Here is a 20,989-nt window from a genome sequence, read left to right on the forward strand (position 1 = left end):
AAGTGTCAGCCTCTGAGATAACAAGGCCTATAAGAAGCTGAACTGCTGCGGAGAGACTGCTGTGAGATTCCACAATCGCCATTAAAAGACAGATGCATCTGGAAAAGAAAGCCATGCTGTCTGATAACAGGGTTCCTCTGAAGTGTCAGGAGAAAATAGAGTTAATATCAGGGGAAAGTAGGGGATGAGAAGAGCACTCTGATAAGTCCAGCAGAGCAAATTTGTGTGTGCGTGTGTGAGGGGGGGGGGGGCCATTGGAGCTCTAGTAGGCTGTAAAAGCTACATTTTAAGATAGGTCAAAGTATGGGAGTTGCTGAGGGAGGACGAGTAGCTGTGCCAGAACTGCAGTAAAGAACATGGAGAGTAGAAGGGTGAGGGGCAGAGGAGGGCAGAGGAGTATACATGGTATGTCCTGAAGACTGCCATATGGATACTGTCCATCTTCTCTCCTGCTACATGCCATGCTCCAGGAATGGACAGGCAGGAATTAAGGCAAGAGTCTACAGCTTGATAGGAGATGAGATATTTTTTTACCTATCCCCTTTCTCTTCCTCCTTAAAAAGAGAATCATTCACTAGGTTAAAAGTGGCCAGTTTTTTTTTTATCTTATCGCATACCTGCTACTCTCCTAACTTCTTAGCTTTTGTGTTTTTTTTTAAATCTGCCAAATTGAGCTCCAGCTAACTTACCGTATATGATCTTTACCTAGGGGGCATGACTGAAGGGGTAATTATGAGAACAATCTATAGAAAATCGGCCCTAGAAGAATCCTGTGAGCCATACCCCCTTGGTAAAGACCATAAAAAATAGCGCTAATTAAATGACTAATTAAACACATCTCTTAAGCCATATGTCAGATCTAACAAAAAAAAAAAAACATTCAGAGGATCAGTGGGAATAAATTAACAGCAAAACATGGATTTTTGTGATAAACTCACCGTAAAATCCTTTTCTCCGAGACGCTCATTGGGGGACACAGATACCGTGGTGTATGTTTCTGCCGCTTGGAGGCTGACACTAAGTGAAAAAAAGAGGTTAGCTCCTCCTCCGCCGTATACACCCTCGCCCCTATTGCGGGCAGAAATCAGTTTGGTGCCAAAGTAGTAGGAGGACAACAAAAATCAGCCTTACAACATGTCCAGAAAAAAGACCACCCTTATATCACATAAATAAATGCGTATAAATTAAACAAAATAGAAGCCAACTTGGCTAATAGGGTGGGTGCTGTGTCCCCCAATGAGCGTCTCGGAGAAATGGATTTTACGGTGCGTTTATCACAAAAATCCCTGTTTCTCCTTCGCCTCATTGGGGGACACAGATACTGTGGGACGTCCTAAAGCAGTCCCTGGGTGGGAGATTGACTCACCGATCCAAGCTACATGCACCTCTTGTTTAAAGGTGCGCCAACGCTGCTTGGAGAATCCTTCAACCCAGGCTCGCATCCGCCGAGGCCTGAGTATGGATATTATAATGTTTGGCAAATGTGTGCAGCCTGGACCAGGTTGCTGCCTCGCAAACCTGTTCCGTCGAAGCCTGGTGCCGAAGCGCCCAAGAGGCGCCCACTGCTCGAGTAGAGTGCGCTCTAATCCCTGCTGGAATCGGCGTGCCTCTAATGCGGTAGGACTCCTGAATAGTCAAACGAATCCATCTGGCTATGGTCGATTTTGAGGCAGCGAGTCCCATCCTGCGCCCTTCGGGGAGCATGAACAGCGTGTCCGTATGACGAAAGGGTGCCGTCCTTGACACGCACTTCCGGAGGGCTCTTACTAGGTCTAACGTGTGAAGAGCCTTTTTTACATGGTGCACCAGTGCTGGACAAAATGAAGGCAAGACAACATCCTCATTAATGTGAAATGAGGACACGACTTTCGGCAGAAAAGGAGGGGCTGGTCTGAGCACCACCTTATCCTTATGGAAAGTGAGGAACGGAGCTCGGCAGGATAGTGCCGCCAGCTCTGAAACCCGCCTGATAGAAGTGATGGCCACTAGGTACACCACTTTCCAGGAAAGGTACCTCAAAGAGACATCCTGAAGTGGTTCAAATGGAGCTTCCTGCAGAACACTTAGGACCAGGTTAAGGTCCCAGGCGTCCATAGGCGCCGTATAGGGAGGTACCAAGTGGGAGACTCCCTAGATGAAAGTCTTAACCTGCAAATTGGTAGCAATTCTGCACTGGAACAGGACGGATAAGGCCGATATTTGTCTCCGGAGGGAACTTGGGGCCAAGCCCGAGTCTAGGCCCGACTGGAGAAAGGCCAAGATGTTGGGAATCGAGAATCTCAGTGGAGAAACACTCCGGCCTCGACACCAAGCAAAGAACACCTTCCAGGTGTGGTGGTAAATTCATGCTGAAGCAGGCTTCCAGGCGCTAAGCATTGAAGCGACCACCTTGCTCCCAAACCCTGCCTGGGTTAGAATCCAAGATTCAACGGCCATGCCGTCAAACACAGGGCCCCTGAGTTCGGGTGGCAAATCGGCCCTTGAGAAAGTAGATCCGGGCACTCTGGCAGTCGCCAAGGAACGTCGGCGAGCAGCTGCATTAGATCTGCATACCACGCTCGACGAGGCCAGTCCGGGGCATGCAGAATCGCCGGAACCCCTTCCGTCTTGTTCTTTTTGATGACTCTCGGGAGTAGTGGCAGTGGGGGAAATAGACATGGGAGGCGGAACTGGTTCCATGGCAGAACCAACGCATCCACAGCGATTGCTTGCGCTTCTCTGGCCCGAGTGACATATGTGGGCACCTTGGCGTCCTCTCTGGACGCCATCAGGTCCACATCCGGAGTTCCCCACAGTTGACAAGACTGCTGGAAGACCTCGGGATGTAGTGACCACTCTCCGGACACAAGACCCTGCCGACTGAGAAAGTCTGCCGCCCAGTTTTCCACGCCTAGGATGTGGACTGCCGAAATCACAGAGTGGTTTGCTTTGGCCCACTGAAGAACGTGCCCCACCTCACACATGGTTGCTCTGCGGCGGGTGATCCTTGGTGATTTATGTAAGCCACCGCCATGGCGTTGTCTGATTGGATCCGGACGGGGCAGCCTGCTAAGTGATGAAACTGCTGCAGAGCCAGCCGAATTGCTCGTATCTCCAATAAGTTGATCGGGAGGCGTGCCTCCTGTGGCGACCACCATCCCTGGGTCGTGTGGTGGCGAAACACCGCTACCCAGCCGAGGAGACTGACGTCGGTTGTTATCACCAACCAATGGTCTGGGGGGGAAGGGTTTCCCCTGGGTCAGAGAGGAACTGGTTATCCACCATCCGAGCGACTGCCTGACTTGAGAGGACAGTAGGCACCGCCGATCGAGCGTGAAAGGATACTTGTCCCAGGCTGACAAGAGAGCGTGCTGCACGGGGCGAAAATGGAACTGGACGAACGGTATTGCTTCCATTGCTGCCACCATTCTTCCTAGAATCCTCATCCCAAAACGAATGGTATGAGGGACTGTTTGGCGAAGAGTCCTAACTCCCTGCCGGAGAGCTAGGGCTTTTTCCTGAGGGAGAATCACCAACCCTCGGCAAGTGTTGAAGACCATTCCTAAGAAGGAAATCCTCTGAGCTGGCACAAGGGATGACGTCTTCGCATTGACCAACCACCCTAAGCGGGTAAGTTTATCTAGCGTGATGGTGACATTTCCCTCGCATGCCCGTCTTGAAGGGCCCTTGACCAATAGGTCGTCCAAGTAAGGCAAGACGACTATGCCTCGAGAATGCAATATGGCCCTGACAACTGCCATAACCTTTGTGAACACTCTGGGAGCCGTGGCTAACCCGAAAGGTAGCGCCACGAACTGAAAATGTCAACCGTTGATGGCGAAACGCAGGAACCTTTGATGAGGAGGAAAGATGGGAATATGCAGATATGCGTCCTGGATGTCAACCGAGGCCAAAGTATTCTCCCTGCTCCATGGCCGATATGACTGAACAGAGAAACTCCATCTGGAAATGTCTGACCCTGATGAATTTGTTTAGAAGTTTGAGGTCCAAAACAGGTCTGACAGACCTGTCCTTTTTGGGAACCGCAAACAGGTTGGAATAGAAGGCCTGAGCCCTTTCATGCTCTGGCACGGGAAACAATGACCCCGTTGCGCTGGAGCGATTCGATGGCTCCCAACAGAGCTCTTGCCTGTGTATCCACCCTGGGAAGACGAGAAAGAAAAAAACGTTTTGGAGGGTTTCTGACAAACTCTATTTTGTAGCCCGAGGCCACCAACTCCTTTACCCATGCGTCGTCTGCGACACTGAACCAGACGTGGCGAAACCAGAGTAGTCGGCCGCCCACCTTGCTGATGTCGTCTGGAAAACGCTTCGAGTCATTTGGCTGACGATCTGGATCCCCTCGATCTGGGCTGTTGAGTACGCATTCTCCCCAATGGGTTGTTTCTATACGAGACCTGCCGCTCCCTATCCTGGTTGGGGCGGCCTGAAGCGGTGGAATTGGCCGCTGTGGTCCACCTGGGGTTACGAAAGGCCCAAAAATGTGCCTGAAAAGGGTGGCGAAAAGGTGGTTTGACCTTTTGCTGAGGGAGAAAACCGCTCTTTCCTCCTGTGGAGTCGGAGATAAGTTGATCTAACTTCTCACTAAAATAGACGGCCGCACTGATAGGGCAGGGAAGTCAAGGACTTCTTGGAAGTAGAATCGGCCCGCCATGTCCTTAACCATAGAGCTCTTCTGATAGAAATTGCGTTAGCGGCAGCAAGTGCTGAGCAATTGGCCGCATCCAAAGATGCATTGATTACGTAGTCTCCGGCCATCGCGATCTGACTCGCGATCTCCGATATCTCTGCAGGTAGCTCTTGCTCCTGCGTGACCTTGTTTAATGATTCTGACCATGAGATCATGGCCTTGGCTACCCAAGTTGCTGCGAACGAGGGAGAGAGCACTGATCCTGACGCCTCATATACTGAGCGACCTAAGCTCTCTATGAGGCGATCCGTGGGATCCTTAATAGAGGAACCACTAGGTACGGATAACAGAGTTTTAGTGGCTAGGCGTGACACCGGTGGATCCACCATCGGAGATTCCGTCCATTTTTTACGGAGGTCCGGGGCAAATGGATACCTTGCTTCGAGTGCCTTTTGACCCGAGAAACGCCTGTCTGGTCGTTCCCTGTGTCGCTGCACTATGTCCTCAAACTCAGGGTGAGAGGAAAAAATTCTGTGCGGCCGCTTCACTCGCTTAAACGCCACCTTATGCCCTGTAGCTGCTGCGGGATCATCCTCAATCCCCAAGGTCTGATTGACGGCTTCTATGAGGCTGTCCACTGTCTCACGTGACCCTGGAGCATCCAGGTCAAGGGGCTCGTCTGAGTCGAAATCTGAGGTCTACTCGCTATCAACCACTGGCGACGGGGAGCGGATGCCAAAGCACCGGATGGATTCTCTTCCCCCGGGTCTGCCTGGAATGCAGGCCGAAGGCTCTAGTGAGGTGGAGGTTCCCTCTCAGGCCGGCGAGCCACTGTCCCTGCCCCTATCTGGGGCCTGAAGGGACTCGATTGCCCTCGTAAGCGACGCCATGGACTGTGACAGTGATAGAGCCCACTTCGGGGGGTTCGGGACCTCGGTCGCAGTCGCAGGGGAGGGCTCCTGGGCACGTTCGGACTCGCAGGCTTCGCATAAATTGCTTGCTCTGTGCCCGCGGAAACGCAGCCCGACTAGAGATGCATGCAGCATAAAAAAAGTGTGCGTCTGCTTTTTCAGACATGCTGTATCTGTCCGCTGCTGGGGAGGGGGGGAGGTAGCACCTCGTTTTCCCTGTAGCGTGGCCTCTTGGGCAGCACTTACCCCAGGCCTGGGGGGCGGGCCGCCGGAAGTGACGCGCGGCCCGGAGGCAGAACTTCCGTCCGCGGCCTAGCTCCGGCCTCAATTTATCCCCTGCCCACGACGGGGGGGGGGGGGGGACGCGGGCTTTCCATGGCGCCGCAAAAACTGGCGCTACTTACTGGCGCGGGCTGCTCCGCACTGCGCTCTCCATCTGCAGCCACGCTCAGCCAAGAATGGCCGGTGGTATCCGCCGGCTAAGGGCTCCAGCCCCGGATCTTCGTCGCAGGAGCCCTCCCAGGCCCTCTCCTCACTGACGATCCTCTTCTGCTTCCCAGCTCAGGTATGTGAGGGGGCCTTGAAAAATAGGACGGTGCAGGCACCCTAGCTCCATCTAACCCCTTCAGGGGGTGAGGAGAGGGACCGTCTGCCGCCTTGCAGCACCGCAGTCTAAGCATTGGTGGAGCAGTGGGGGCCGCACGGACTAGTCTTGTGCCTCTGTACAGCCCATGGTTTCAATACCTAGGGGTGGTCAAGGCTAAGTCCGGCATCGTGTCCCACGTCAAGGGAGAGGATACGTGGAGGGACACTCGCACGTGCTCGCCCGTTGTTGGTTTCAATAGGATCCGTTGCCCGCCTTCATGGAAAGTCTGGAGCAAAAAAACAGACGTGTGCCTCCATGGTCACTAAGCAAAAAAACGGATTTCCGCCCGCAATAGGAGCGAGGGTGTATACGGCGGAGGAGGAGGTAACCTTTCTTTTTTCACTTAGTGTCAGCCTCCAAGTGGCAGAAGCATACACCACAGTATCTGTGTCCCCCAATGAGGCGAAGGAGAAAACTGGCCACTTTTGACATGGTGACAGGTGCTTTTTAAATAAGTTTTTAACCTTCCGTGTATCAGGAAAAATTTACATTTTTTTCTCTCATATGGTCTAGGTGTAACATAATAAACCTACTTCTTTTAGTGTAGACTGCATCCTCTCCACAATGGCCCATTCCACTAAAGTGCAAATCATTCTTTTTCTCAATCTCCCTTAAATGTAGCTTGTTCTGTGCAGGTTTGTACAGACATTAGACCATAGTCTTCCATGTATCATACCTCGAGTCCTGCAATACCTCTCCACATCACATAGTTGATGCCTCGGGTAGTCATTAATCAAAGCCAATCTGATAACGGTTGCAAAATCCTAAAGAGGAGATGATTCCCAGATTCTGTGTCTCATTAGTTGCTGCATCAGTGCTGCAATGGGCGATGTCTTCAAGGCATTTTGGAAAATAAAAGTAACGACCCTACTGGTTATACTGGGAAGGTAATCCACCTTTATTTCAGAGCAGTTTTTATTAAATTCCCTAGTATAAACTGTAGGTGGCGCTAGTAACCGTAGAAAAAAAAGAGAGGAACACTTGCTGCAAATTAAGAACACACACCACCAATGTGATCAATAAAATATAAATAATTAAAATTTGCACTTAATAATGAACCCCTTTAGCTTGTAGTGAACTATAAAATACACACAAATAAATTGGATTGCTCCTAATTAGGTATTTATTACCTTAAGGTGTAATCTGAGCAGATGTCTGGACTCCAGAGAACCAATAAAGTAGTGAGCGCTGTATATCTTGATGTGAAGTCAGATGAAATGATATTTGCCAGATAAATGTGGGTTAATACCACAGCTCTTCAGGAGTGCTGTCCCGGCCGGTGACAGACACTCCACGCTCCCCTCTTCCAGCGGTGCGTCGGCGTGCACGATATGAAGCTGTGGCTTGAGATGAGCCAAAAGGACCTTTGTGATGTCACCGGTCACGTGATAGATTACAGGGAGCGCAGTGGCCCAATTCCTCTCCGACTATTTTCGGAAAAAACACAGTTTCCTTGATCAGGGATGGTCCAATGGAGGAATTTATTAAATTCCCATTAAGTGCTGTAAACAATTGCAATTGTTTCTCTGTCTTCATAGATGATCATACCCCACAGGTCTACAGCTTCACCTACATTTTCCAGGATCCCCTTTCATGTGCTCATAAATCACAAAGATGGACACAAACCTGATGTTTTACCGTTGCAAAAACAGATTATGGTTGTTTTGTTTCCATCAGTAACCGGCGCCGCTTATCGGCCACATAGACGGAATTTGAAGAATACGGATGCAAGATGGAGATTTTACAGGGTTTTTTTTTAATAAAAATACTTATTTACAGTTATTTCCTGTAGTGCATCTATATATATGAACTGAATGTGTGCAACTCGCAAATCAACAAACAAAACTGCAGCAAGATGATCACTCGGTTCCAGAGGTTGCTCCAATAACCAAATAAAACTTCCTCGAGGGCCATGAACGTCTTAAGAGTCTGTAAACAAACCAATAAATACCAGACGTGTTCTTCAGACCGGATATGGATATGCCGGACTCCTCAGAACTGCTTCCAGCTGACTTTCTTCTCTGGTGGGTCGCCACTGGTGCAGGCTTCAAGGTGGCTGCTCCAGGTTTTGGGCTTGCCATGAGTGTGCCGGGCTAGGAGAGCCGAGTTGAGACTATCCAAAAACATAGGGGGATAGGTACTGATTGAAATGAACGGTATTCATAAGCACAAAACAAGTCAAGGTGATGATTTTACACTGGAACGCTGTACAGAAAGAGGGTCAATATGGCTGAAAATTACACATCCGGAAGCTAGGAGCAGCTTTTGCTGTAATGTGAGACATGATAGACATTTAAAGGAATTTTCCAGGACAAAAAAAACATTCATCACAGGCTTAGATCTTTAAAAAAAATGTTTGACAAACTGGTTGATACTCGCCCACCAGAATCCAGTGGCGATCACACCACCACAGGAACTGAAGACTTATCCGTTTCACCTCCTGCAGGGGTCACACGACTTTGAACGGCGCATTATTAGAAAAACATCTGATGATAGGCTACTCAAGTCACCTGACCGCTGTGGCTGAGAACGGTGAGGTCACGCTTCCTGTCCGGCTGCAGATCGTGGGAGTGGTCAAGCTCTAGATTTATGTGGGTGTTGGTAGGGGAGTATCAATTATCATGTTATTTATTTATTTTTTACAGATTACATCCCTAGTGCAACTTTTCTTTTTGCCCCGAAGAACCCCTTGAAGTGTACACCCTAACAATAATACAGGATGTATATAAGAAAAAACTGAATGTTCTCTTTTTCTACACAGATTTATCATCCACCTAGTTCTAATGCACTGATCACACGTAAAGGTTTCTACTAAATGTGGCAGATAACTACAAAATGTTTTGAAAAATACGTAATAAATCATTCACCTTAGAGTCAACTGGCACCAAAGACAGGAAATCCAAACCTAATACAAAAATAAAAACAAACAAAATTATTTTATTGAAATGTATCACAGGTTCACCAATTATGCCCGTTCAAGATCCATGTACGTCAATGTGGAAAATGTTGTATGAACAGAACTAAAAAATGAAAACTTAAAGGTGGCTACGGGGACAAAATTCACTTTTCTCGGATTGTTCTACAGTTCTGTAACGCTGTGTCTCAGTCTTCCATGTGGCAGCACCATACAGCCATGGTTTTCAGTGTTCCCCAATGAAGGCTCCGAGAAATCGATTTTACGGTGGGTACCAAAAATCCTCATTTCCGCCCGTGAGCCTTGGTCTATCAGTCAAAGTGAGCAGCGGCTGAGAGCACGCACGACAGTTTGACAACTTGATCTACAGCCCATCTGTGTGGTGCGTGCCTACAGACATTTTTCACAATGCTGTGCACAGTTACAAACCTTTGTAAACCTTGTTGACTGAAAGCTGTAGGTTCCCGTGAGGAAATTGGTTCATTTTCTCCTGGAAGCCGGGCTTTCAGGACGTTGCATTATTTTCTGCAGGAAATACCTGGCAGTAAAGAAGCTACTTACAAAAAGCATGTTTTGCTGCGTTTTTAAGTTTAGTGCCCCCCCCCCCCATCAAAAACAAAAAAAAGAAAAAACATGATGCAACTTCTTTAGATTTTTGCACCAAAAACGCAGCAAAACCTGATACCTTCGGTTTTTGCTGCGCTTTTGCACTTATTGCTTTCTATGGGTGAACCAAACCTGCAAAAACACTAAAACAAGTGACATGATGCAGTTTTCAAAAACACAGCACTATTCCAAAACAGAGTCAGGGACAAAAAAAACCCAACAACGAGTGCATGAGATTTCTGAAATCTCATAGCTTTTGCTGGTACTGTAACACACAGCTTAAAATTTGCATTAAAAAAACGCAGCAAAAACGCAACATGTGAACATAGCCTATGGCCGTCAGACAACATTGTAATGTTATTAACCTGCATATTGAAAGCAAGTTAATCACATTGCCCTGGAGTAAGTCCTAAGCAGAGGAGACCACCCTGTAAGATACTCTGTGGGGTAAGTGTGAGGCCTCCAAGTACATAAAATATACCTGGTAAATCTGCAGTGAGGCCAGAGATGGCCGAATGGTGGAAGTGATCTTGGTATTCCAGCATGGACTGATGTAAGGAGTCAGGCTCTATGCCCGCCATCTTCCCAAGTCGCATTGTGGATGGTTGATAAGATAACACACTTTAAAAAAGGAAAATAACAAATTAGTCAATGTCACACACGTAAAACCATGAAGTAGCGGCTGGTGTAATTCTGGATGGGAGGTTTTCTTCAGAAGCCTGACAAAATGTATTTAAAAGGTGAAAATCTGAGACATGCAGATGATTCAGGACACTTATACTGGATAAGCTGATAATCGCCGCACCTTTTCATCGGAGACCCCTGTGAGTCTGGCATATACAGACAATTCCTTTTCCGAGCTGGCTCATCCTCGTCTTCAGAGGAGCTGTCGATGGTCAGGTCGATGACTTCTGCCTTCTTCTTAGGACTGATCTCAGCCGGCTCTTTAGTAGAGTAGATCTTGCTGATCACTCCAGATCCTGTGAGACGAGGCGAGAGAACAGATCAGGGCCCACATAGAAGCAGTGTTCCATGATTTGCTTCCGGTTTGATGATAACAGGATGGCTACGCTAACAAAGAGAACATGTACAACTCCTATATTAGTGTCACAAAATCATGATCCATCCCCAACAGTTTTAATATTAGTCCTAAAGTGGCCAAACCTTTAAATTTAAAAAGAGAAAAAAAAAAACCCTTTAGGCCACTATGCTCTGGCCGTACCTTCATTGTGTGGAAATTGTGAGGTCGGTGAGCTCAGTGACTCTTTCTTTGGTCTCATGGGACACCAGGATCCGTCCTCCTGGAACTGAATCTCATCTACGTCTGAGCACTGATTGAGAATCTCCATGAAGAGTCTGTGAGAAGAGTACACAGTGATATAAAGATCAGATGGAAACGAAAGGGGAATTTATGCTCTGTTAATAAAGGGCTTCTTCCCTCACTATTTATATTTGACAGCTGCAAGATATGGTCGTAATATAATGAAAGAAGTCATACTCGCTCTTGGATTCCTCTTCATTGCTGCTGCTACATCACACTGGAAGCTATGATGTCATGACCACGGGTGATCTAATCGCTGAGGCCAGTGATTGGCTGCAGGGTTAAGTGACTGGTGGTCGGGTGATAAGCATTGCTTATTTTTCTTCTTTTAAAATTAAAGGGTAACAGTCGTTTTAATTTTTTTTTTGCAACATAAAATCAATCAATACTGCACGTGAAAATAAGAAACTCTATATCACAGAAATCCTCTTCTTTCTCCTCCTTGACTGATCATTCATTCTCAAACCTTTCAATTCACAAGTAAAATCTGTCTTCAGTTAATGCATGTTTCCTCATTAATAAATTAGGAGATGACAGTTGGTGCTCTTAAAGTTCTATGTAGAACTGTAACTGTGGTTTTCAGGAGAACTTGCAGTAGAATGTCTGTCTCCAGCTCCTCCCCCACATCACCCTCCAAATAGAACCTTATAGGCACCATCAGTCACTTTCTATTTCATCAATGTGAAAATCTCTCTCCAGTGAATACATTTTGCAGATTTTCTCCATGAATTGAGAGTGAAATACAATGTGCCACATGGTGGCCCATGTAAACCACGCGCAAACAAACTTCAAAAGATACCTGGCGCCCGTGGATTCTTTTCAGATCGAGCGACCATTTTGTCATGTTACCACAAACGTAGTCATAAAAATGTGCTGACCGGTGATGCCTCACACAACCTTACCCCACATACCTTTCTCTACCCTTTCGGTTTTTCCTTATCCTATGCTGCTTACTTCTACTCTTTATTCAACTCTATCAAAAAATTTGGTTACTGGAAACAATCTTGTGTTTCTTAAAATTGATAAATTACTTATATTTTCTCTGGCTCCAAGCCAATAATTCTTATTACTGATATACAGTCATGGCCAAAAGTTTAGAGAATGACACAAATATTAATTTTTACAAAGTCTACTGCTTCATTTTTTCTAATGGCAATTTGCATATACTCCAGAATGTTATAAAGATTGATCAGCTTAACAGCAATTACTTGCAAAGTCAATATTTGCCTAGAAAATGAACTTTATCCCCCAAAACACATTTCAACATCATTGCAGCCCTGCCTTAAAAGGACCAGCTAACATCGTTTCAGTGATTGCTCCATTAACACAGGTGTGGGTGTTGATGAGGACAGGGCTGGAGATCAAACTGTCATGATTAAGTAAGAATGACACCAATGGACACTTTAAAAGGAGGCTGGTGCTTGGCATCATTGTTTCTCTTCTGTTAACCATGGTTATCTCTAAAGAAACACGTGCAGTCATCATTGCGCTGCACAAAAAATGGCCTAACAGGGAAGAGTATCGCAGCTAGAAAGATTGCACCTCAGTCAACAATCTATCGCATCATCAAGAACTTCAAGGAGAGAGGTTCCCTTGTTGCCAAAAAGGCTCCAGGGTGCCCAAGAAAGACCAGCAAGCGCCAGGACCGTCTCTTAAAAGTGTTTCAGCTGCGGGATTGGGCTACCAGCAGTGCAGAGCTTGCTCAGGAATGGCAGCAGGCAGGTGTGAGTGCATCTGTACGCACTGTGAGGCGGAGACTCTTGGAGCAAGGCCTGGTCTCAAGGAGGGCAGCAAAGAAGCCACTTCTCTCCAGAAAAAACATCATGGACAGACTGATATTCTGCAAGAGGTACAGGGAGTGGACTGCTGAGGACTGGGGTAAAGTCATTTTCTCTGATGAATCCCCTTTTCGATTGTTTGGGACATCTGGAAAACGGCTTATTCGGAGACGACCAGGTGAGCGCTACCACCAGTCTTGTCTCATGCCAACTGTCAAGCATCCTGAAACCATTCATGTGTGGGGTTGCTTCTCAGCCAAGGGAATGGGCTCTCTCTCAGTCTTGCCTAAAAACACAGCCATGAATAAAGAATGGTACCAGAATGTCCTCCAAGAGCAACTTCTCCCAACCGTCCAAGAGCAGTTTGGCGATCAACAATGCCTTTTTCAACATGATGGAGCACCTTGCCATAAAGCAAAGGTGATAACTAAATGGCTCAGGGAACAAAACATAGAGATTTTGGGACCATGGCCTGGAAACTCCCCAGATCTTAATCCCATTGAGAACTTGTGGTCAATCATCAAGATACGGGTGGACAAACAAAAACCTTCAAATTCAGACAAAATAAGAGCATTGATTTTGCAAGAATGGACTGCTATCAGTCAGGATTTGATCCAGAAGTTGATTGAGAGCATGCCAGGGAGAATTGCTGAGGTCCTGAAGAAGAAGGGTCAACACTGCAAATATTGACTTGCTGCATTAACTCATTCTGTCAATATAACCTTTTGTTACTCATAATATGATTGCAATTATATTTCTGTATGTGATAAAAACATCTGACAAACATACATAAAAACCAGAGGGCAGCAGATCATGTGAAAATATAATATTTGTGTCATTCTCTAAACTTTTGGCCATGACTGTATTAGGCAAGTTGTAAGTACCATATGCTGAATCATAATTATCTTAGATTGACTTGCTTTGTACTTTTTGGAGCATTGATCCTTATCTGTTTAATATTCGTCTGTTTAATGATATGTTCTAAAATTCAATAAAAAGAACATTGAAAAGAAAAAGAGAGTGAAATATAAGTCCAGGAAGAGGAAAAATCAGATTTCTCTGATACGATATAATACAAAGTTGCTTATTTTAATGTGTACTATTGATGTATGAAATACAAATTAAAACAACAGACACTCTTTAAAGCTTTACTATAGAAAAAAACAAACAAAAAAAAAAAAGACTATAGTAAGAGACAGATCTGGGCCTTAAAGGGAACCTGTCATCAGTTTTGGCCGATATAGGTTACGGCCATCACCTTTCATCAACCCGACCTGGAGAAGAAGAAAAATAACTTATTATACTCACCTGCACGGCGGGGCAGTCCGATGGGTGTCGATGGTTCTAGTCTGGCGCCTCCCATCTTCTTATGATCGCCGCCCTCCTTCTCCCCGTGTTTGCGTGGGTTTCCTCCCACATTCCAAAGACATACAATACGGATAGGGAATTTAGATTGTGAGCCCCATCGGGGACAGTGATGATAAGGTGTGCAAACTGTAAAGCGCTGCGGAATATGTTAGCGCTATATAAAAATAAAGATTATTATTATTCTTGTTTCGTGTGGATGACGCGTCCCTGCGTCATCCACACAGTCTCCTCGGCATTGCACCCCTGCGCAGGCATAAAAATCTGCCCTATTGAGGGCAGAGCAAAGTACTGCAGTGTGCAGGGCCTCTCTGACCTTTCCGGGCACTTGCGCACTGCAGTACTTTGCTGTGCCCTCAACAGGGCAGAAAGTATACCTGCTCAGGAGCGCGACACGAAGCAAGCAGGAGCACGGCATCTCATGAAGATGGGAGGCGTCAGACCAAGAAGAACGACACCCTTCGGACCGGACCGCTCGCAGGCGAGTATAATAAAAGTTATTTTTCTCTTACAGGTCGTGTTGGGGGAAGATATACAGCAGATACAGATATACAGCATTATACAGGGTGGGCCATTTGTATGGATACACCTAAATAAAATGGGAATGGTTGGTGATATCAACTTCCTGTTTGTGGCACATTAGTATATGGGAGGGGGAAAACTTTTCAAGATGGGTGGTGACCATCGTGGCCATTCTGAAGTCGGCCACTTTGGATCCAACTTTATTTTTTTCAATGGGAAGAGGGTCATGTGACACATCAAACTTATTGAGTATTTCACAAGAAAAACAATGGTGTGCTTGGTTTTAACGTAACTTTATTCTTTCATGAGTCAATTACAAGTTTATGACCACTTATAAAATGTGTTCAAAGTGCTGCCCATTGTGTTGTATTGTCAATGCAACCCTCTTCTCCCACTCTTGACAGACTGAGAGCAACACCGCAGACAAAATGCTAGTCTAAGGGGGTCAGATTCCTTGTAGGAATGCTCGGACCTGACACCCATAATGTGGCGGTGCACCATCTTGCTGGAAAAACTCAGGGAATGTGCCATCTTCAGTGCATAAAGAGGGCAACACATTATCATGTAGCAATTTCAGATATCCAGTGACAATGAGGTTTCCATTGATGAAGAATGGCCCCATTATCTTTGTACCCCATATACCACACCATACCATTAATTATGGGTGTCACATGACCCTATTCCCATTGGAAAAAATAAAGTTGGATTCAAAATGGCCGCCATGGTCACCACCCATCTTGAAAAGTTTCCCCCCTCCCATATACTAATGTGCCACAAACAGGAAGCTGATATCACCAACCATTCCCATTTTATTTAGTTGTATCCATATAAATGGCCCACATTATAGAATGCTGTATATCAGCCCCGAAAGGTGATGGCCATAACTTATATCAGCCAAAACAGCTGACAGGTTTCACTTTAAACCTGTGTCTGCCTCCTATGTGACACATAGCTAAACTGAGCAACTTGGTGCTGGTAGGCGGGAGTAGCCCGCTGGGGAGGAGCTGACACCTCTGATGGCAGCAGTGTACACCCACGCCCATGGTCTCCTGTGTCCTCAATGAGGCGCATAAAAAAATCCATTTTAACTTGCCCAATTCCCAACCACCCACTGATTATATATAAAAAGTGCTGGTCTTAAAGGCGTTAAAGGTTTTGTCCAGGACTATTATTTGTTTTTTTTTACTATGGGCCTAAAAGTGAACTAACAGGGGCAACTGCCTGCCTGTTCTACCTGATGCCAGCTATTCATTTGCTCCACATCCATAGAGCACACGATGCGGATCCGCTGCAGATCCACAGGCATTGTACAGTACAATGCAAATCAATGTGATTTCAAAATCGCAGTGCACATGCTGCGGATTTTTTCACGCGGATTTGCTGCGGTTTTAAATCCGCACCATGTCAATTCTTTCTGCGGATTCCACAGCGGTTTGACACCTGTTCCATAGTCCAGGTTTCAAACCGCAGGGGAAAACCGCTGGCAAATCCGCAGGTAAACCGCACGTCACTTTACCTGTGGTTTTACCTGCAAATCCGCAAAAATCCGCAGCTCAATCCGCACTGTGTGCACTCACCCTTACTCTTCCGTACTGCTGGCTTCCCGCAGTTGGGCAGTGGGGAGCTTGTTATCAATAAACATAATGCTGGCAGTCATGCCCAGTTAACACAACAGAGCAGGTGAGAATCTGCTGCTCTGTTGACGTGACGAGAGAGGGAGCAAATAAGTTAACAGCAGAAGTGATCTGTGACCACTCTATGCCGGCAGACATCGGAGCTGGGTACAATAGGCAGGTAGTTAGCAACTACCTGTCTGTTAGTTCTTAGGTCGTAGTTAAGAAAAAGGAGATTTTTGTGTACTCACCGTAAAATCTCTTTCTCTTAACCTCTAATTGGGGGACACAGAACCATGGGTGTTATGCTGCTGTCCACTAGGAGGCGACACTATGCATAATCTGAAAAAGATTAACTATGGCTCCTCCTCTGCAGTATACACCCCTGGACGGCGTCAGCCTTCTCCAGTTTTGTGCAAAAGCAATAGGAGGAACGTAACAGAAACGACATAACCATGCCTGTAGAGAAGGCAACTATGTACGAGATCAAAGAACAATATGAGAACTCAACCGTAAACAACGGCCCGTAAGGGCAACAGGGTGGGAGCTGTGTCCCCCAATTAGAGGCTAAGAGAAAGAGATTTTACTGTGAGTACACAAAAATCTCCTTTACTCTGTCGCCTCATTGGGGGACACAGAACCATGGGACGTCCCAAAGCAGTCCCTGGGTGGGAGGCAATGGACGAATATTGTGCTAGCAGGTCCCTAAACTTGGGGCACTGCCGCCTGCAGAACCCGTCTACCCAGGCTCGCATCCGCTGAGGACTGGGTATGAACACTGTAGTGTTTCGTAAACGTGTGTAGGCTAGTCCAAGTGGCCGCCTTACAAACTTGTTGTGCCGAAGCCTGGTGCCGAATGGCCCAGGAGGCCCCTACTACCCGCGTAGAGTGTGCCCCAAGAATTGTTAAGGCGGTAAGCCTCTTGTATGGTGGACTTGATCCACCTGGCAAGGGTGGCTTTGGAAGCCGGCAGACCCTTTCGAACGCCTTCCGGAAGAGGGAAAAGGGAATCAGACTTCCGAAAGGGTGCAGTCCTAGACACGTATATACGCAATGCCCTGACAAGGTCAAGCGTATGCAGAGCCTTCTCCACTCTATGAACCGGAACCGGGCAAAGGGATGGCAATGAAATTTCCTCATTGAGGTGGAAGTTGGACACAACCTTCGGAAGGAAGGATGGGACTGTACGGAGAACCACCTTATCCTGGTGAGAGGCTAGGAAGGGCCGTCTGCAGGAGAGTGCTGACAATTCAGACACCCTGCGAAGCGAGGTGATTGCTACCAGAAAAAAAACACTTTCTGTGATAGAATGCGGAGTGGGACTTCCTTAAGGGGTTCGAAAGGTGGTGCCTGCAATGCTGCCAGGACCAAGTTGAGGTCCTACGTTTCCAGTGGAAGTCTGTAGGGGGGAACCAATCGGGAAACCCCCTGGAGAAAGGTCCTTACTTGCGGCTTGTTAGCGATGCGCCTCTGAAAGAGCACTGAGAGCGCTGACACCTGGCTCTTAAGCGAGCCTAGGGATAGCCTGGTGTCCAGGCCCGATTGAAGAAACCCAAGTACTTTTGGGAGGGAATAAGGGAGTGGGACCTGTCCGCGAGATTCGCACCAGGTAAAAAAAGCTCTCCAGGTACGGTAATAAATCTTGGCGGAGGCTGGCTTCCTTGCCCTGATCATGGTCGTAATGACATCGGTGAGAGCCCTGCCTGGGTTAGTACCCAGGTTTCAAGGGCCACGCCGTCAAATTGAGAGCCCGAGTTCTGATGGTAGAACGGACCTTATGACAGAAGGTCGAGACGGTCGGGGAGACGCCAGGGGGCATCTGCTGTAAGTTGTACGATGTCGGCGTGCCATGTACTTCTGGGCCAGTCCGGCTCGATCAGGATAGTTGGAACTCCCTCTTGTTTGATCTTCCTCACTACTCTGGAGATCAGGGGGAGGGGTGGAAAAATGTACAGAAGCTGGAACTGGGTTCAGTCATGAACCAGGGCATCCACTCCTAGCGACCGCGGGTCGCGTGTCCTGGCCATGAAATTGGAGACCTTGGCATTGAGATGGGATGCCATTAGGTCCACGTCCGAGGTCCCCCAGCGATGGCAGATCTGATGAAAAATTTCGGGATGGAGAGACCACTCCCCCGAGTCCATTCCTTGTCTGCTGAGGAAGTCGGCTTCCCAGTTGTCCACACCCGGAATGTGGACCGCCGAGAGTACCGACCTCGTGTCTTCCGCCCAGTGGAGGATATGTGCCACTTCTCTCTTCGCTTGGGTACTGCGGGTGCCGCCTTGGTGATTCACATATGCCACCGCCCTGGCATTGTCCGACTGTATCCTGATATGAGAGGCTGCCAGCAAGTAATGAAAGGCTCTCAGTGCCAGGAAGATGGCCCGAATTTCCAGGATATTGATGGGCAAGGTCGCTTCCACTGGTGACCACTTGCCTTGTGCCCTGTGATGTAAGTGCACCGCACCCCAACCTGTCAGGCTTGCATCGGTGGTCAGGACCTTCCATTGACCTGAGAGAAAGGATTTTCCCCTTGCAAGCGAAGTTGGCTTGAGCCACCAGTGTAGGGACTCCTGGTCGACGATGTCAGCCGGAACTCCCTGTCGAGGGAGAAGGGATTCCTGTTCCAAGACTTGAGGATGGCTAGTTGAAGAGGCCTGAGGTGAAACTGGGCAAATGGTACCGCCTCCATCGCTGCTGCCATCCTGCCGAGGACTCTCATGGCAAACCGGAAAGATCGGGGAGGATTGCGGAGGAGTATGCGAACTCCCAGACGGAGAGCCAGTGCCTTGTCCATGGGAAGGAGCACCAGACCCCTGGAGGTGTCGAATAGCAGCCCCAGGAAGGTCAGGGACTGACTCGGGGTAGTCGATGACTTTTGTAAGTTGACTAAACAGCCCAGTCGACTCAGAGTGTCGATTGTGATTGAGACGCTGACTTCGCAGTCCTTGAAGGTGGAAGCCTTGATGAGAAGGTCGTCCAGGTATGGAATGACTATAATGCCTCTGGAGTGTAGAACGTCCATGGTGGCTGCCATGATTTTGGTAAACGTCCTGGGAGCTGTGGCGAGTCCGAACGGGAGAGCCACGAACTGGTAGTGGTCCTGGTTGATCGCGAACCTGAGAAATCTTTGATGGGCGGGAGCAATTGGTATATGCAGGTAGGCGTCTTGTATGTCTATGGAGGCGAGATATTCTCCCTGCTCCATGGCCTCCTTTCTTGGGGACTACGAATAGATTGGAGTAGAACCCTCGGAAGCGTTCGGTCGTGGGAACCGGTACTACGACTCCTGCTTGAAGGAGAGGAGACCGCCTGGTGAAAGGCACGAGCCTTGTCTGGCGGTTTTGGTGGAACAGAGAGGAAGAACCGGTTCGGTGGACTGGAAGTGAACTCTATCTTGTGTCCGGAAGACACTATTTCCCTGACCCACCTCCTGTCTTCTGTAATAGGCAGCCAGACTTGCTGAAAGAGAAGTCGTCCGCCTACTGTTGGGGTGTCTTCTGGAGTTCGTGAGTCATAATGAAGCGAAATTCTGAGGTTTTCCTCCTTTGGGCTTCGCCTGGCCTGCTTTCGACTGCCAGGTCCTGTCCGGCCTCTGCGCCGTCCGTGGGTTGTCCCTGTGTGGAGAGCGGTTACGATTTTATGCTGGGCGCGAGACTGACCAGCCCGAAGAATTCCGAAAGGATCGGAATCGTGTTTAGTTACGCCGTTTAAACGTGCGTTTAGGTTTGAGCTGAGGGAGAGAGGTACTCTTACCCCCAGTGGCGTTGGATATCATTGTGTCCAACTTTTCACCGAAAAGCCGTCCACTGCAGTACGGGAGATGCGTGAGGGATTTCTTTGAGGCTGCATCCGCTTTCCATTCCCACAGCCAGAGGATATGCCGAATTGTGATGGCGTTTGCTGCTATCCCCGCTACACTTCTTGCGGAGTCAAGGGCTGCATGAAGCATGTTATCTGCTACTACTGCTATTTGAACCGCATGGTCCAACAGCTCAGGATTTGAAGTTTGAAGGCCATCTTGCAATGTTTTGGCCCAAGCCAGAATGGCTGTGGCCGCCCAAACTGAAGCGAACGCGGGGGCCAGGGAGGCCCCTGCCGCTTCGAACACTGAGCGAGCCATGCGTTCTACCTGTCGGTCTGCCGCGTCCCTGAGGGTTGAGCTATCTGGCAGTGAGAGGAGGGTCTGTGCTGCTAGTCTAGAGACTGGGGGGTCCACTTCGGGTGGATCTGTCCACTGTTTGGTGTCCTTTTGTGGGAAGGGGTACCTAGCTTCTAAATATTTACGATTGGTGAATTTTTTATCAGGCTGTGCAAACTGCTTGGTAAGGATCGTTTGAAATTCCGGGTGGTTAGTGAAAACCTTAGGTGGCTTCAGAACACCTTCAAAGCAAATCTTGTGTTCTGGGACTTCCGGGGTTGGATCGGAAATGTCCAGCACCCGATGGATGGAAGAGATTATGTCCTCAACTAGCGCTGTGTTGCTAGGGGGACAAGGGACCAGAGACCTCTCTGTCTCATTGTCTGAGTCGGAGTCACAGATGCCTTCCGAATCCTGCGTATCGCTCAGGGGTTCCATGGTGGGTGAGCTGGGGCAGAGGTCTTCTTGCGGAGATCTGCGTTGTCTGTCTCTGGTAGGGGAAGGTCTAGGCGTCCTGGGACCACGGTGTCTCTCCCTGGAGG

At 48.0% G+C, this 20,989-nt stretch overlaps 1 protein-coding gene across 4 annotated transcripts in view; it reads right to left on the minus strand.

Annotated features, from left to right (window-relative positions):
- Window positions 1-7,922: 7,922 nt before the first annotated feature.
- The window catches only part of PIAS2 (protein inhibitor of activated STAT 2), a 60,819-nt gene continuing 47,752 nt past the window's right edge, over window positions 7,923-20,989 (minus strand). The window contains exons 10-14 of one of the 4 annotated variants that reach the window (XM_073589770.1): window positions 10,930-11,063; window positions 10,513-10,687; window positions 10,189-10,328; window positions 9,055-9,092; window positions 7,923-8,300 (exon numbers count right to left, since the gene is read on the minus strand). In XM_073589770.1, coding sequence (XP_073445871.1) covers window positions 8,235-8,300; window positions 9,055-9,092; window positions 10,189-10,328; window positions 10,513-10,687; window positions 10,930-11,063 — 553 coding nt within the window. In that variant the 3' untranslated portion in view covers window positions 7,923-8,234. The other 3 variants (XM_073589772.1, XM_073589771.1, XM_073589769.1) reach the window with 3 other exon arrangements.

The sequence above is a fragment of the Dendrobates tinctorius genome, unplaced genomic scaffold, assembly GCF_039654945.1.
Source record: "Dendrobates tinctorius isolate UK_male_01 unplaced genomic scaffold, ASM3965494v1 ptg000113l, whole genome shotgun sequence".
NCBI classification, from domain to species: domain Eukaryota; kingdom Metazoa; phylum Chordata; class Amphibia; order Anura; family Dendrobatidae; genus Dendrobates; species Dendrobates tinctorius.